We start from the raw sequence: 13,846 nt of genomic DNA, 5'->3' as shown, positions 1-13,846 counted from the left end.
CGTGATGCCTGAGCTGGCCAGCTCTAAGCAAACCCTGCCACCTGCTGGCAGACTGTGGAATAGTTGTTATCAAAACCATCTCTAGACACAACATAGAGCCTGATGAGGAAGGTCAACTTTTTCAGACATGCTGGGAGGACAAAGGAAAAAAAGAGCCATGGGAGTGACTTTTAATCTGGACTGCTGAGAAACAACTGTGCTAGATGCTAACAGACCGTCAAAAGTATTTCCCCCCCATATAATATTTTATAAATTTTCCAAAAATAAAACAATATCAATGTTTTGATATTGCCATTGTTGTTGTATTGTTTAACAGACCATCAAAAGTAAATGGGAACCTAAAGTGTCCACGTTATTTCACAGCGGACACGGATTTCCCCACTGCTTGGTAATTTTCCTCTTCCAAGCAGCCTACAAAATTCAGAAGCAATAAAAACCACCACATAATAATTCATGATGACACAGCAACAGAATGCAGAGTAGCTGCACGGAAAAGTCTTCTCGAAAACCGTGCCAAACTATTGGGTTTTTTAAAAGCGTACTTAAAGGCATGGATAGCTGCATCAGCAGAGCATGAGACTCTTCATCTCAGGGATATGGGTACGAGCCCCATGTTGGGCAAAAGATTCCTGCTTTGAAGGGGCTGGACTAGATGATCCTCGTGGTCCCTCCCAACTCTGCAATTCTATAGGGTGGAGGGGGTGTTGCTGGATTTTCCCCAGGGAGAAAGAATTCCATAGCCAGGTCCTCATCTGAATCTGCTCCTCTTGCATCAATCTTGGCACAGAGTGAAGTTTGGGGGGCAGAGAGATGGAAGCAGCCTTCATCCCAGCCAAAATCTACTTGATCAGCTGCCCAGGGGATGTCAGAGCACCTCCTGTAACCCTCCAACAAGTCCTTTCCCCCCTCTGCCCCCCTCAGTTTCATACACACAGGCGCCAACAGAGAGGCCACAGACTGGGGGCAGGAACCTGTTGTTCCGGGCAGCTGTGGACCACAGAGGCTCTCTGCAGCTTCTTACATAACAGCTCAGAGAAAACTCTTAACCCTAACCCTTCCTGCTGGGAAGGGTGAATGAGGACGAGTCAATGGCCACAAAGGGGCTTTCTGGGATCTACAGAAGAGCTTCTTTCCATGGTGCTAGTGGCTTTTGCTTAATGGTTTTTGGTGGCTGGTGGCTACCAGCTGCTAAAAACAGTGTTGCACAAGTATTACCTGCTTTGATGGAGAGGTTGAAGGAAACCATAGACTCATAGGAAGTTGGAAAGCACCCCAAGGTCCAACCCCTGCCATGTAGAAATCACAGCTGATGACCACAGATATTGCAGCATGAGCACTTTTAGCCAGTTAATGTTCTTTCATCTTTCTGATGAATTTAAAAATTTTGTAATCACGCGTGTTTTTGTAAACATGAGTTGCACTGAGACATAGTAAGTGGCGAACAAATGTAAATGTAAATAATAATAATAGACTTTATTCAACTAAGTTTTACTCAGAGTAGCTCCACTGAAAGCAATTGGACCTAAGTTAGCCATGTGTGTTGTTTTTAGTGGGTCTACTCTAAGCAGGTGGCACTGTGGGTTAAACCACAGAGCCTAGGGCTTGCCCATCAGAAGGTCAGCGGTTCGAATCCCCGCGACGGGGTGAGCTCCCGTTGCTCGGTTCGTGCTCCTGCCAACCTACCAGTTCAAAAGCATGCCAAAGTGCAAGTAGATAAATAGGTACCGCTCTGGCGGGAAGGTAAACGGCGTTTCCGTGTGCTGCTCTGATTTGCCAGAAGCGGCTTTGTCATGCTGGCTGTACGCTGGCTCCCTTGGCCAATAAAGCGAGATGACCGCAACCCCAGAGTCGGTCACGACTGGACCTAATGGTCTGGGGTCCCTTTACTCTAAGCAGGACCAGCTTTGGCTACAACAACACATAACAAACAGCAGGACAAATTGTGTCTGTCCTGGTGTAAAACATACTTTCCACATTACAACATTACAGCTTCTTCCAGGCCTTGCCTGCCAGGGTTCCACACTCGTGCCCAACACAAATCCAGAGCATTTTAGGGTGCATGTGATTTTGGGGTGGGCCGTTTCACATCTGGGAGGTAAGCCTGAGATTTTGTAGCTGCCTGTCCAGAGATAGTTGGTCTTGGGATAAGGTGCTTAATGATTTAAAAAAAAAAAAGAGTTCCACTACCTGCCTGGGGTCTCTCTCTCTCTCTCTCTCTCTCTCTCTCTCTCTCTCTCTTCACCACCACACTCACCTCATACAGTTGTAAATGAACATATATTCCTCCAACAACTTCTACTATCCCTCGGCTCCTCTCTTTCATCCCACACTCTGAAATCTGTTGTGCTTCCTCCATCCAAACAGGCCTCAGCCTAAAGTTGGGAGAGCGAATTCACAGCCAGTGAGCTGTGCAAAAGTCCAGCAAGAGGACCCCAGGCAGAGAGGCATGGCAGTGGGGCTCTAAATATGAAGGCTGCTGCTTCAAATCTCTCTCGCGTTAATTTGCCTAATCCATTTTAAGAGGCCACCTGTGCTGCTCTCCCTAAGAACAATTTGTGGCGATGAATCCCATAAGTTAATTATGCCTTGGATGAAGGCTGAGGGAGGGCAGCTTCTGGATATTGGCAGTCATAGGTCCAGGCACACCTAGTGTTTCAAAAAACCAGGGGTCCTGGTAAAGAGGAGATGATAAAGAGCAGTAAGCCAGCTGCCATGAACCTCAGAGAAGCAGAGTGAGGGGAGACAAAGGCAGAAGGGAGGAGGAGGAAGGGAAGCAGAGAGAGATGCAGGCAGAAGAAAAAGGCTGGAATGGAATTGCAGCTTCTGCCTGAGTCTGTCCCTGGAAACGGCACAGGGAGAAGCTACAGATCCATTCCAGCCTTTTTCTTCTGCCTGCATCTATCTGCCTCTGTCTCACTGCTCTGCCTCCATCCCAGGTCCCCTCGCCACCTTTTCCTCACACCCAGTGAGCGACTTCTCATTGTCTAGGACAGGAAGATGAAGAAACCTTAATCTGTTTCAGTCCATTTGGGTTAGCTCATTACCTGGTTAAAGATAACGCTCATGAAAACTGACTGCATCTGTGTAAATGCCTCATTACAGCAAACACGTATTTTGTGACTCGTTTTAAAAGTTTATATTCTTTAAGCAAAGTTTATTTCAAAGATCATGTTTTGTTAATTGTTCGATGAATAAAAACAATGTCCTTCGGTGTAGGCACTCAGTATATGATTGCCTTCTAAAACGAAAAGTTACCTGGGTACACTGCCTAACGAAATGTGCTGCAAGACAGTTTTTATAGAGGATATCCACCACAAACCCACATGGACAGACATCCACACGCCAATTCTAGTGTTTCAAGAGAAACAGCAAACCATCATCTCTCCATCCTCCTTCTCTGCACCACTCATCATTTGATCCTTTATTTGATAAAATGTACGATTCAAGATGATTCACAGCCACACAATAAAAATGAGTTTAAAAACATGACTAAATGTAGCTTTTAAATGATACAATGAAACACCCAAGGCGGACCCCTGAAAATATAAACATTTATCCCGTCGGAACAGCTTGTTGAAACAATAATGTTTTCCATTGTTTCTGGAAAACCCAAAGAGTGGGCATCTGTATTATCTCACCAGGGAGACCAGAGCTGATTTTGCCCCAGACGCAGGACTAAACCCAACCTGGGATGGGTTTATATAATCAGTTTCCTCCAAAAACACCCACAACTGCACTGCCAACAACCTTCTTGAGTCCCTGTCCCAAAAGGGAGAATTTCAGCAACTGGGTGGTAGTTGTTTAATACCAACAGGTCCAGGGTTGGGTCTCGTCAGGAATTACATTATCACCTCCTTCTGGGTGCCAGGCACCACCTGCAAAGATGCGCTCAACACACCCTGGACCTCGAAGGGTTGAGAGGGCACCTGGTTGGGCACAAAGCGGCCTGGTCAGACCACAAAGACAAGTCCCACAAAACAAGGCTTGATGGAGCATTGCAAACCTCACTCGGAGCCGCATCAGCCATGGCATCAAGCAGGCTACATGGGTAGGCAACTTAGTCCTCGAACCGTTCGCCAAGCAAATCACAGTGGATCTCCAAGAGGTTGCATGCTCCACCCACTGATGTAGATGTCAGGGCTCAGACCACCACTTGCCTGGGCGATTACTCAAGGAAGCAGTGGAGGCAACAAAGGAGGCCCTATGCGCTGGTTTCACCAGGTAGCCGGAACTCACGTCCAGTCGGGGCTTTCAACACCTACACTCGAGCTATTGTCCAGTCTGTTTCATAACTACCCAGTATCCCAGGGGCCAAATATGCTCTGGAGAGGGCTCTCAGGAGCAATCACATATATATATATATATATATTCCATAGATGTATATTCCATAGTTTGATATATCCATTATACAGTTATCTTTGGTTATCTTATATTCTTGGACTTCCCTGCACATCCCTTCATGGGTTCTTGTTTTGACCTTGTTGAGCTGCATTTCTTTAATTACCACCCTTCTTCTGGTTGTTTTTAACTGCTGCTCACATGTATAACCCTACTTGGAAATTTATCTGGTTATTGCGTATCTTTAAATATTATCCAAAGCGTTCCCACTCCCCTCTTATATCCGTCTCTTACTGATACCTTATCTTTGCAGTCAGCATTGCTAATTCCGCATATTCTGCCAACTTATTCTGCCATTCTTCTTCTGTAGGACTATCTTTGTCCTTCCACCTTGGAGCATAAATTCTTCTGGTTGCTGCCATTGCGTATACAAGGAGTACCAAGTACTTTCTTAGGTATTTCATCCTCTATAATAGGAGCAGTTGTTTACATGGCCCTCAGCATCTCTCAGTTCCACAGGAAGACTAGGGCCTCAGTTGGGCCTAATGTAGAAGCAACCCTGAAGTCCTCTAGTTGAAGGCTGCATTTTAACTGACATTTTAAAATTATTTTTAAGCTGCTTTAAAGCCATCTCACTTGGAAGGATCCAAGGGAAAAGCTGAATAGCAACAAGATGGGGGGGATCCCACTCTTGTGAATGGTTCCCTGCTACCCTCCAGGTGTCAGTACATTCATCTTAATACTGCTAAGTAAATTATCACCAGTTCGTTAGTGTAAAAAGTGTGCCTATTTAGCATATATTGAAATTCTGGTCATCAGCGACTCTAATTTTTGCATCTCATGACCATTCAGCACCCATCTTTTCCTTTAAATGTATGCCAAAGAAGCAACCAATGAAATAGGCTTGCGGGCCGCAAGAGTTTATGTCATCATAATTTTTTTTTAGTTTTTTAAATAGCTTCTAAAGAGTTTTCCCAAACAGATTATTCTGCCGCAAGGAATTGGAGGCCGGGGGGGGGGTGGGGGGGTGACAAAATGACATCACACGTATTAGCCAATAGGCTCCTACAGCTGCCGTAAAAACTAGATGTTGAAATCAGTACTCACTTCCCAAGAAAAGGAATGGCTTTTTTTTCAGGTTCAATTTTAACCAACCTGAAGAAGTTTGTTCAAAGACTTGGTAGTAGCAGCGGCAAGGGAGGGGGAGGGGGCACCACATATTCAACCTCAGGGACTGAACAAAGTCCATGGAGCATCCCCCTTTGCGGATAATCTCAAGACCCCCCCCCCAAAAAAAAACCTCATCTCAATAACAAAAAACGCTCCCCATAACAGCAAAACATCCAAAGAGATAATGAAGGTTTAGGAAATAGTGGGGGAGAGGTCCAGGAATATGGGTTGACTACTATTAGCAAACACTTACCTTCACTTCAAGATAGCCCCAGAGAGAAACCCAGGTGACATTGGGGGGGAAACACCAAAGGGATTTCTTTTTCCTGCCCAGGCTTCAGTCCCAAAGAAAAGTAAGGGAAGCTATCCCAGAGAAGAGAGAATGAGTAACCAAGTTGGCTACTCCACAGACAGGGGAGAGGGGAATGAGAGGCTCTAAATCCATCGCAGCTTTACATTAACAAGCAATTAGGCTAAGAGGACAAGGCAGAGAGCGAGAGATTCTGCCGGGCTAGTTTGCACGCAGACACACAAATTATAACCTGGGAGTGGAAGCAGGGGCAGCCCATCTGTGCTGGGGCTTTTGGTAGCAGCACAGTCCAAGCTGGACCCTAAGGCTGGCTTAGTGAGTGAGTGGTTTGGTGTTCAGCTAGTTCACACATTCCAGAAAGGCAGACTCAGATTAGGCCCAAGAGGGCTCTGCAACCTAATATGTGATGTCAAAACACTCAGGTGCTTCAAGAAAGCTGGCTGCTTTTTCCTTTTTCAGATCACACCTATTTTTATTCATTTAAATGCCCATCCTCAAGCCTTACTTTGCACACACACAAACCAGTTGCAGAACTGTCCTAGGGATTGGTAGAAGGCATATTGACGGCGTCACAGGCACTAGCCAGTTGGTCCTGTCCACTTCTAGCTTCCCCCCACCCCCAGTCCAAAGCAAGCTGCAAAACATCAGTGGTGCCATTTCCCACCCACCTCCTCCAGAGCTCAAGTCAGGAGACCAAAAAAAAGAGCAAGGTCTGAGCTGAATTAAAGGATGGCCCCAGAACTGATTCTTCCCCACCCCACCCCCTGCCCATCCGAAGAAAAACCCATAAAAATGTTCTTCACCTTAATTGTAGGGTTGGACTGAAGTGGCATGATAGAAGTTTATAGAATTATGCACGGCACGGAGGAAGTAGCTAGAGAAAAGTTCTTTCTCCCTCTCTAATAACACTGGAACTCGAACTTATTCATGCAGCACATAGTTAAATTACAGAATTCACTCCTGCAGGAGGCAGGAGGCCATCGGTGGCTACTGCCTCCACGGTCAAAGGCAGCAATGCTTCTATTTGCCAGTTGCTGGAAAACTTGGGGTGTGGGGAGAGAGCTCTTGCAGGTTTCCTGCAGGCATCTGATTGGCTCCTGCAAGAACACGATGCTGGGATAGATGCCCTGATCCAACAGGCTTTTTTCTTACGTTCTTAATTTATTTTAGTGGTGCTAGTCAGCCTCCCTCCCTCCCTCCACACCTGCTCAACCTATAACCTTGTAAACAAGCTGAGGCTGTCTTGCACCCCACAGTCTTCTCAAGGAAACTGACCCTTCCTCCTCCAACTCCTCACACACAGGCCAGCTCAAGGGGCCTACGAAGCTGCCCTTTTTCATTTTTGCAGATCGTGTTGCTGGGCTCCTTTCCTGCTCCTGAGCAGCAGAGAACGGGGGGGAGCAGCTCCAGCGAATCGTTGTGAATCGAGCAAAGCGGACAAGGGAGAACAGCTGTCCCTCTCTCTCTCTCTCTTTACACACACACACCAATCTTCTTGTTGGAATGGCGACGCACTGACCCTTTTGTGGGAGGGGGGAGAGCTGAGCATTTCTCCAGCTGCTGAGGCTTTGAGGCTGCCACTCTGTCTGGAAAAGTCTTTGCGGTTTGTTAGCAGGGAGGGGAAAGGCGGTGAGGTAAGGGGGAGACCCGAGGAAGGGCGGAGAGGCAGAAAGAGCAGAGGGGAAGGACGGAGCCAAACTTCGGCCCGAACGGCCCTGCTGGCATCTTTTCGCAACCTGCCTTCCGCGATGGCCTGCACAAGCCGCACCATCAGCCACACACATGAAGGGGAACAAGGGAACTTAGGGCACCCACATTCAGTTCCAAAACCCAGCTGGGAAAAAGCAGCCAGGTTCTTATTTTCTTTACCCCCTTACCCTACACACACACACACTTTAAATATTCTGGTTAGCCCCTATGGTAGGTATTCAGCTTCTTTCTTTAAAAAATCAATAAAGCAGGCACATTCAGGATAAATTCACACATGTAACAACAAGCAGCTCCTGCAACTTTTGGGGGACTCGCATCGTTTTTAGTTCACTCTCGAAGTGAGGCATTGGGCAAAACTTTTCAGATGGGCTGGCAGCCAGTTAAAGAAGGGTGTGATACCCGCTCCATCTTCCCCCAGTCCAGACATCAATGTTTTGGATGATGCCAGCACCAGGCAGTGGTGATGTGGAGCAGATTGGGTGGAATGGAGTGACAGGTGGGGAGCACTCAATATATTGGCACCATGCGGCAGATTCAGGGACAGAAGGTGGGTAAGAGGGGAATCTTGATGCTGACTAGCAGACACTCCAAGTGTCCCTATTTTCCAGGGATGCCCCTGATTTAGAGAAGCAATCCTGGTTTCTGATTTAATCCTGGAATGTCCCACTTTTCCTTAGGATGTCCCCATTTTCATTGGAGAAATGTTGGAGGGTATGGTCATAGAGGATCCTCTGAATAAAGATTAGTTTATAAAAATGACTCCTCATTGCAGGTGCTTGTTGATGGACCCAGAAACGTTACACAGTGAATTAGAGGCTCACTGTGTCTGGATCCCTATGGCCCTTGTCTGCACTATGCCTTGAAAGCAGCATCATACCACTTTAAACAGTCATGGTTTGCCCCAAAGAATTCTGGGAACTGTAGTTTGTTGTGGATGCTGAGAGCTGTTAGGAGGCCCTTTATTTCACTCCCAGAGCACCCTGTGAAGGGGAATTGATTGTTAAACCACTCTGGAAGTTGCACCTCTGTTGGGTGGGAAAGAGGTCTCCTAACAACTCTCAACAACATTAACAAACTACAGCTCCTGGGATTCTTTGAGGGAAGCCGTGACTGTTTACAAAGTGGTACAGCATACCTTCCAACATGTTGACTCCAGAAATTGGGAGGTGCATCTTCCGGGCCCTGCTCCCGTGCGTGTCACATGACCTGCATGAGATCACAGAGCCCAAAAACATGTGTCTGGGGTGTGCACAGCACCCAAAAAATGGGATGTCCCGATTTAATGGGGGCAGTTGACAGGAATGGCAAAGCACTGCATATTGTGCAGATGGAGCCTGTCGCAGCCCAATGCCAACAACTGATTCTGTATTTGTGACCTCATCCTCCTTGTCTTGGTTAACTGAGCCCCACAGCCTTTGGATTTCTCAGATTAAGGCACTTGGGAGGAAACGGTGGGCTTTGTGGCAACTTCCTCAAGATCTAAGAATATCCCCTTTCCCAGGAGCCCCCTGAATCCAAACACATGCAAAATCATAATACAGTACCTTTGTGGCTCGCCGCTTCTCCACGCAGTTGGGATTTTGGCAGTACAATACTTTCTCCTTCTCCTCCGTCACGGTCCGCTCATCTGGAAGAGAAAGCGTTCAAAAGTTTGCTTTTTAAAAAGAAGAAGAAGGCAGGCTATCCAGCAGCCGGTCGGGAGCAAACAGCTTCACAGCACCTAGCTTGCAAAACTTCAGATCGACAGCCAGCTTGTGGTCCTAATAGGGGACCAGCTGGACCCAGCAGCCAAAAATTTTAAAAAGGAGTGGTTTGTAGGCAAAGGAAAAGCTTAGTGATCACAGGAGCAGATCGGGACTTAAGCGACTCACAGCACAGGCCCACGACACACATTTTGCATCTGCTATAGATGCAAAATTTAGGTTCTGAGCAAATGAAGAGGACAGGCAAGTGGTCACCGTCATTGCACTTTCCTTACAAGTAAACATGAACCCTCTAGCAACACCCTTGCAGAGAGGAGAGCATGGAGTCTTGACTTTTTTTAAAAAAAAAAAAGTGTCTGTGTCTAATCTTGCCTCTTTCTAAAATTTATTTCTTGCAGTGTGTTTTTCTTTCTGCAAATCTACCAAAGAATAAAAATAAAATAAAATTCGGATGAAGGGGTTTTCTCAGGATGGTGAAGGATGTGTGTGCTGCATCCCATTGTGGTTGTGGGGCTGGCATTTGCCCTTCTTCAAATAGGAAATGCTCTGTGGTAGGGACATCAAAAAATAGGGGGTCTAGGAGAGTCGGTTGTGGGGCAGTGAGAAATGTCCCTGTTTTCATCTGAGGAAAGTTGGAGGATATGTGATTGTGAAACTCAGGTCAAAAGGCAGAAAAGACCTGCAGTTCCCTTTCGGGTATAAGCAAGATAGGCAAGCTATTCTGGGATTTTTAATTTATTTTTTAAACACCATGCAATTCATTGCTGCCACAGAGTTCAACCTACCAGGCCTGACATGATGGGAACTCTGGCAAACACCCCAACACGTGTTCATCCTCAGTGGCCACGTTGCACAGCCGCCTTTCAGTCCTTCTGCCAAAGGACGTCTGTTCAACTTAATAACCCATAGCACAGCTCATTTAATAACTCATTTTTTCCCCTGTTGCAATTCAATAAGTTCAAAGCCCACAGACACAGCTCTCTCCCGCTATTCCTTTTTTATATCCCACAGCAACCCGGTGGTGCAGATTAGGCTGAGAGTGACTGCTCCAAAGTCTCTCAGGAAGCTTCAAGACTGAGTGGGGATTTGAACCCAAAGCCTCTCTGGCCCTTGATCAACAAGCATGAGGCTCTTTTATATGTAGGAATCAGGGGCGGACGGGGTGAGAAGCAGATCATGCAATGGTCCACTTGCACTCTGTTTTAATGTTTTGCTGATTTTAACTGTTTAAAAATGTTTTGCTTTTATTTTTAATGGCATCGGAGATATGTTTGCTGCCCTTTGGGAAGAGCAGGGCTGGGCGATATATCGATATAGCGTCCAAAACTGGTTTGAAGTCCATATTGTGATATCGATTTCATCATTTTTGAGCTGGCTATATGTATTTCAAATCACGATGTGTGTGTGCACTATGCAAAAATCGCAATGTGGGAAAAGCCATGAAGCCAGCCAATGCCTCTACAGAGCTCCATCCTTATTTCAGACATCATGATACAGTCATACCTCGGTTTTCAAACGTAATCCATTCCAGAAGACCGTTCAAGTTCCGAAACATTCAAAAACTGAAAGCTCAGTAAGGAAGCCTCAATATGGAAAGCTCAATATGGAAGCTGGATGGCATGTTCGACTTCCGAGGCAAGTTCGAAAACTGAAGCATTTACTTCCAGGTTTACAGCTTTTGAAAACCAAAATGTTCGTCAACGGAGATGTTCAAAAACCAAGGTACCACTGTATATTGGTACTGTATATTGTAATCTTTAGCTGGTGATCTATTGCAATGTTGTGAAAACCAGATATCACCCAACACTAGTAAAGGTAAAGGGACCCCTGACCATTAGGTCCAGTTGTGACCAACTCTGGGGTTGCGGCGCTCATCTCGCTTTATTGGCTGAGGGAGCCGGCGTACAGCTTCCAGGTCATGTGGCCAGCATGACTAAGCCACTTCTGGTGAACCTGAGCAGTGCACAGAAACGCCGTTTACCTTCCCGCTAGAGCGGTACCTATTTATCTACTTGCACTTTGACATGCTTTCGAACTGCTAGGTTGGCAGGAGCTGGGACTGAGCAACAGGAGCTCACCTCGTCGCAGGGATTTGAACCACTGACCTTCTGCTGGCAAATCCTGGGCTCTGTGGTTTAACCCACAGCGCCACCCGCGTCCCTATCGCCCAACACTAGTGAGCAGTAAATGAAAATGTAGAACAGTTTTAACTTGTGAGCCATAGCTAGTGTGAAACAAGCACCTTCCCCCATTCTGAGAAAGACTGATACTTAGGGCAAAGCAAAATGCACTCTGCACGTGCTTCGGGGGCTCTTATTATTCTTGCATGGACTGATCGATTCTAGGCCCAACACAGGTTCCAGGGTCAATCGCTGTTAAGTGCTGGCTCACATCAAGTCCTGAAGCTACTTGTCTTTCTGTCAGCTGCACTGCAAAGAAATGAACCACGTGCTGTTAAAAAAAAAGTAAAGCCAGAGCAAGCTACCGGGTCAGGGCATGCTGCTCACCTCTCAGCCCAGAGGGAGACTTCTGCTCAAAAGCCTTGGGTTCCGTTGCTGGCGAACTTCAGAGTTTTCAGCTGGCTCCAGTCCTAAGCCCCTGATTATGCGGGGAAAAGTTCCCGTCAACAAAGAGCATTTAAAAGGCCATTACGTGCTGTTCTTGGCAGACGCCCCTCAGCTGCAGGGATGGAGCATCTGTCAGGCACAGGGCCTGCGCAGGAATCCAAACGGACTCCCATCGGAGGTGAAAGGGAGCTGGTACCATCAGGGTCAGAGGACCGGCAAGAGGACTTGCAGCAATCCAAGAGGGCCTACGGACGAGGCTCCAGGTTTCAAAATACTGCAGAGCCGTGATCTCAGAGAACCATGTTGCCAAGAGAGGCAGGGCCATGATCCTTCCTGCATTGCTCAGATGAGAAGTCAGCCGGGAAGAAAGGAAAATGAGGAGAGAAATCGCCACTCATTTCCCCACATCTGTGAAGTTCCCTTAAATATCTCAGTCTTTTTGAATTCTATCCAAATCTACTGTTCTGTGGTTTGGTTGTCATGTTTTAATATTGCCTGGGAACGCAGAACGTTTGTCAAGCGGCATATCAGGGCGGCAAATAAATAAGAGCATCCATGTGTGGTCCCTGGGAAATCGCTTCCTGTTTGTTTGTTTTCCTTTCGGCGGTGCCTGGTTCAAATTTGCAGAGCAAATTGCTGGAGTCTTTGCTCTGCAGGGTTCAGCTCCATCTCTCAGGATCTCTAGAACTTTGTCCCCGCAGAGTACTGCTGGTGACTTTTTGTTGCTATGGTATAAAATCTTGGAGCCAGGGCAACATCTCAGCCATGCATCTAAACAAAGTGGATTCCAGTCCACGAAAAATTATGCCCTAATAAAAAAAAATGGGTTGGTCTTTAAAATTGCCAGAAAACACTTGTATTTCTTGTCTTTATTCGCATTATGTAGAGGGAAATTTTTCGAAAGAAAGCAATTTATTTATTTATTTTAAAGGTCGCCACAGGGGGCGCTTTGTGGCTTTTCGGAAGTTCCCGGAGGCTCTTCAAAGGCAGCCCCATGCAGAGTGCATCCCAGGAGTCCAGCTGTGATGAAACAAAAGCACATGTCCTTGAGTCTAGAGCTGCCTTCTCTAGGAATGGACATGGCTCATCACCTGGCAGTCAAAGTTGGGTGAGGGCACCCTTGCCATGGCTACCACAGGGACATCCGGGCTGAAGGCTGAGCCCAGGAGACACACACACAACTGCACAGCTGCCTTTCCAAGGGACTCCCATTTACGGCAGGCGCATCTGCCCTAGGGAACAACACGCACTTGGGCATGCCAGACCAGACCCCATTGCCCAAATCTCCGGGCAGCAGGCAGGTTTTTCCTTCAGTGATGCCCCAGAGATACATTCTCTTTGGCTCTGCTGGTGCCCACTATCTCTTCAGAGTTTCACATATCCTTTCCCAAAGCAGCTTGAAGAAAACCCCTTTGCGTTTGTCTAAATCTAGCCTTTTTATTTTCGCTCTTCGCCCCAGAACAGCTCTTGGCAACGGTTTCGCCAGGCAATGTTTTCATACCAGCTGTTTAAATCTTTCTCTCTCTTCTTGGCGGGGGGGGGGGTTGGGGTTGGGGGTGAGAATACAAATTTGTGCATGCGGTTCCTTACTTCCCCGAATGGTGAAATGCGCCAGTATTTCAACCAGAGAGCGTGGGAGAGGATGACGGCATTTATTTTTTTTGCAAAATGCTTGTTTACAAATATACACGGTGAGCAAGGAGGAAGCCGGAAAGAGTCCAGAGACAAGAGACAAGAAACTCAGAGCTACATGGAGACCACCTTCCAGACAAGTGCAAAAAAAGGGGGGTTGGGGGGGTTTCTCTTTTCTTTTTTGCAGGTTCTACCCTCCAACTGGGACGTGGGTGACGCTGTGGGTTAAACCACAGAGCCTAGGACTTGCCAATCAGAAGGTCGGCGGTTCGAATCCCTGTGACGGGGTGAGCTCCCGTTGCTCAGTCCCTGCTCCTGCCAACCTAGCAGTTCAAAAGCACGTCAAAGTGCAAGTAGATAAATAGGTACCACTCTGGCGGGAAGGTAAACAGTGTTTCTGTGCGCTGCTCTGGTTC

At 47.0% G+C, this 13,846-nt stretch overlaps 1 protein-coding gene across 1 annotated transcript in view; it reads right to left on the bottom strand.

Moving 5' to 3' along the window:
* PLEKHG5 (pleckstrin homology and RhoGEF domain containing G5) overlaps positions 1-13,846 on the bottom strand; it is a 101,640-nt gene that overhangs the window by 68,073 nt on the left and 19,721 nt on the right. The window contains exon 2 of the mRNA XM_077931447.1: positions 9,073-9,155. Coding sequence (XP_077787573.1) covers positions 9,073-9,155 — 83 coding nt within the window. The remainder of the gene's footprint in view (positions 1-9,072; positions 9,156-13,846) is intronic.

Source organism: Podarcis muralis, chromosome 7 (genome assembly GCF_964188315.1).
Source record: "Podarcis muralis chromosome 7, rPodMur119.hap1.1, whole genome shotgun sequence".
NCBI lineage: Eukaryota > Metazoa > Chordata > Lepidosauria > Squamata > Lacertidae > Podarcis > Podarcis muralis.
Note: the sequence above shows the minus strand (reverse complement) of the source record. Positions and strands in the feature narration are given on the sequence as shown.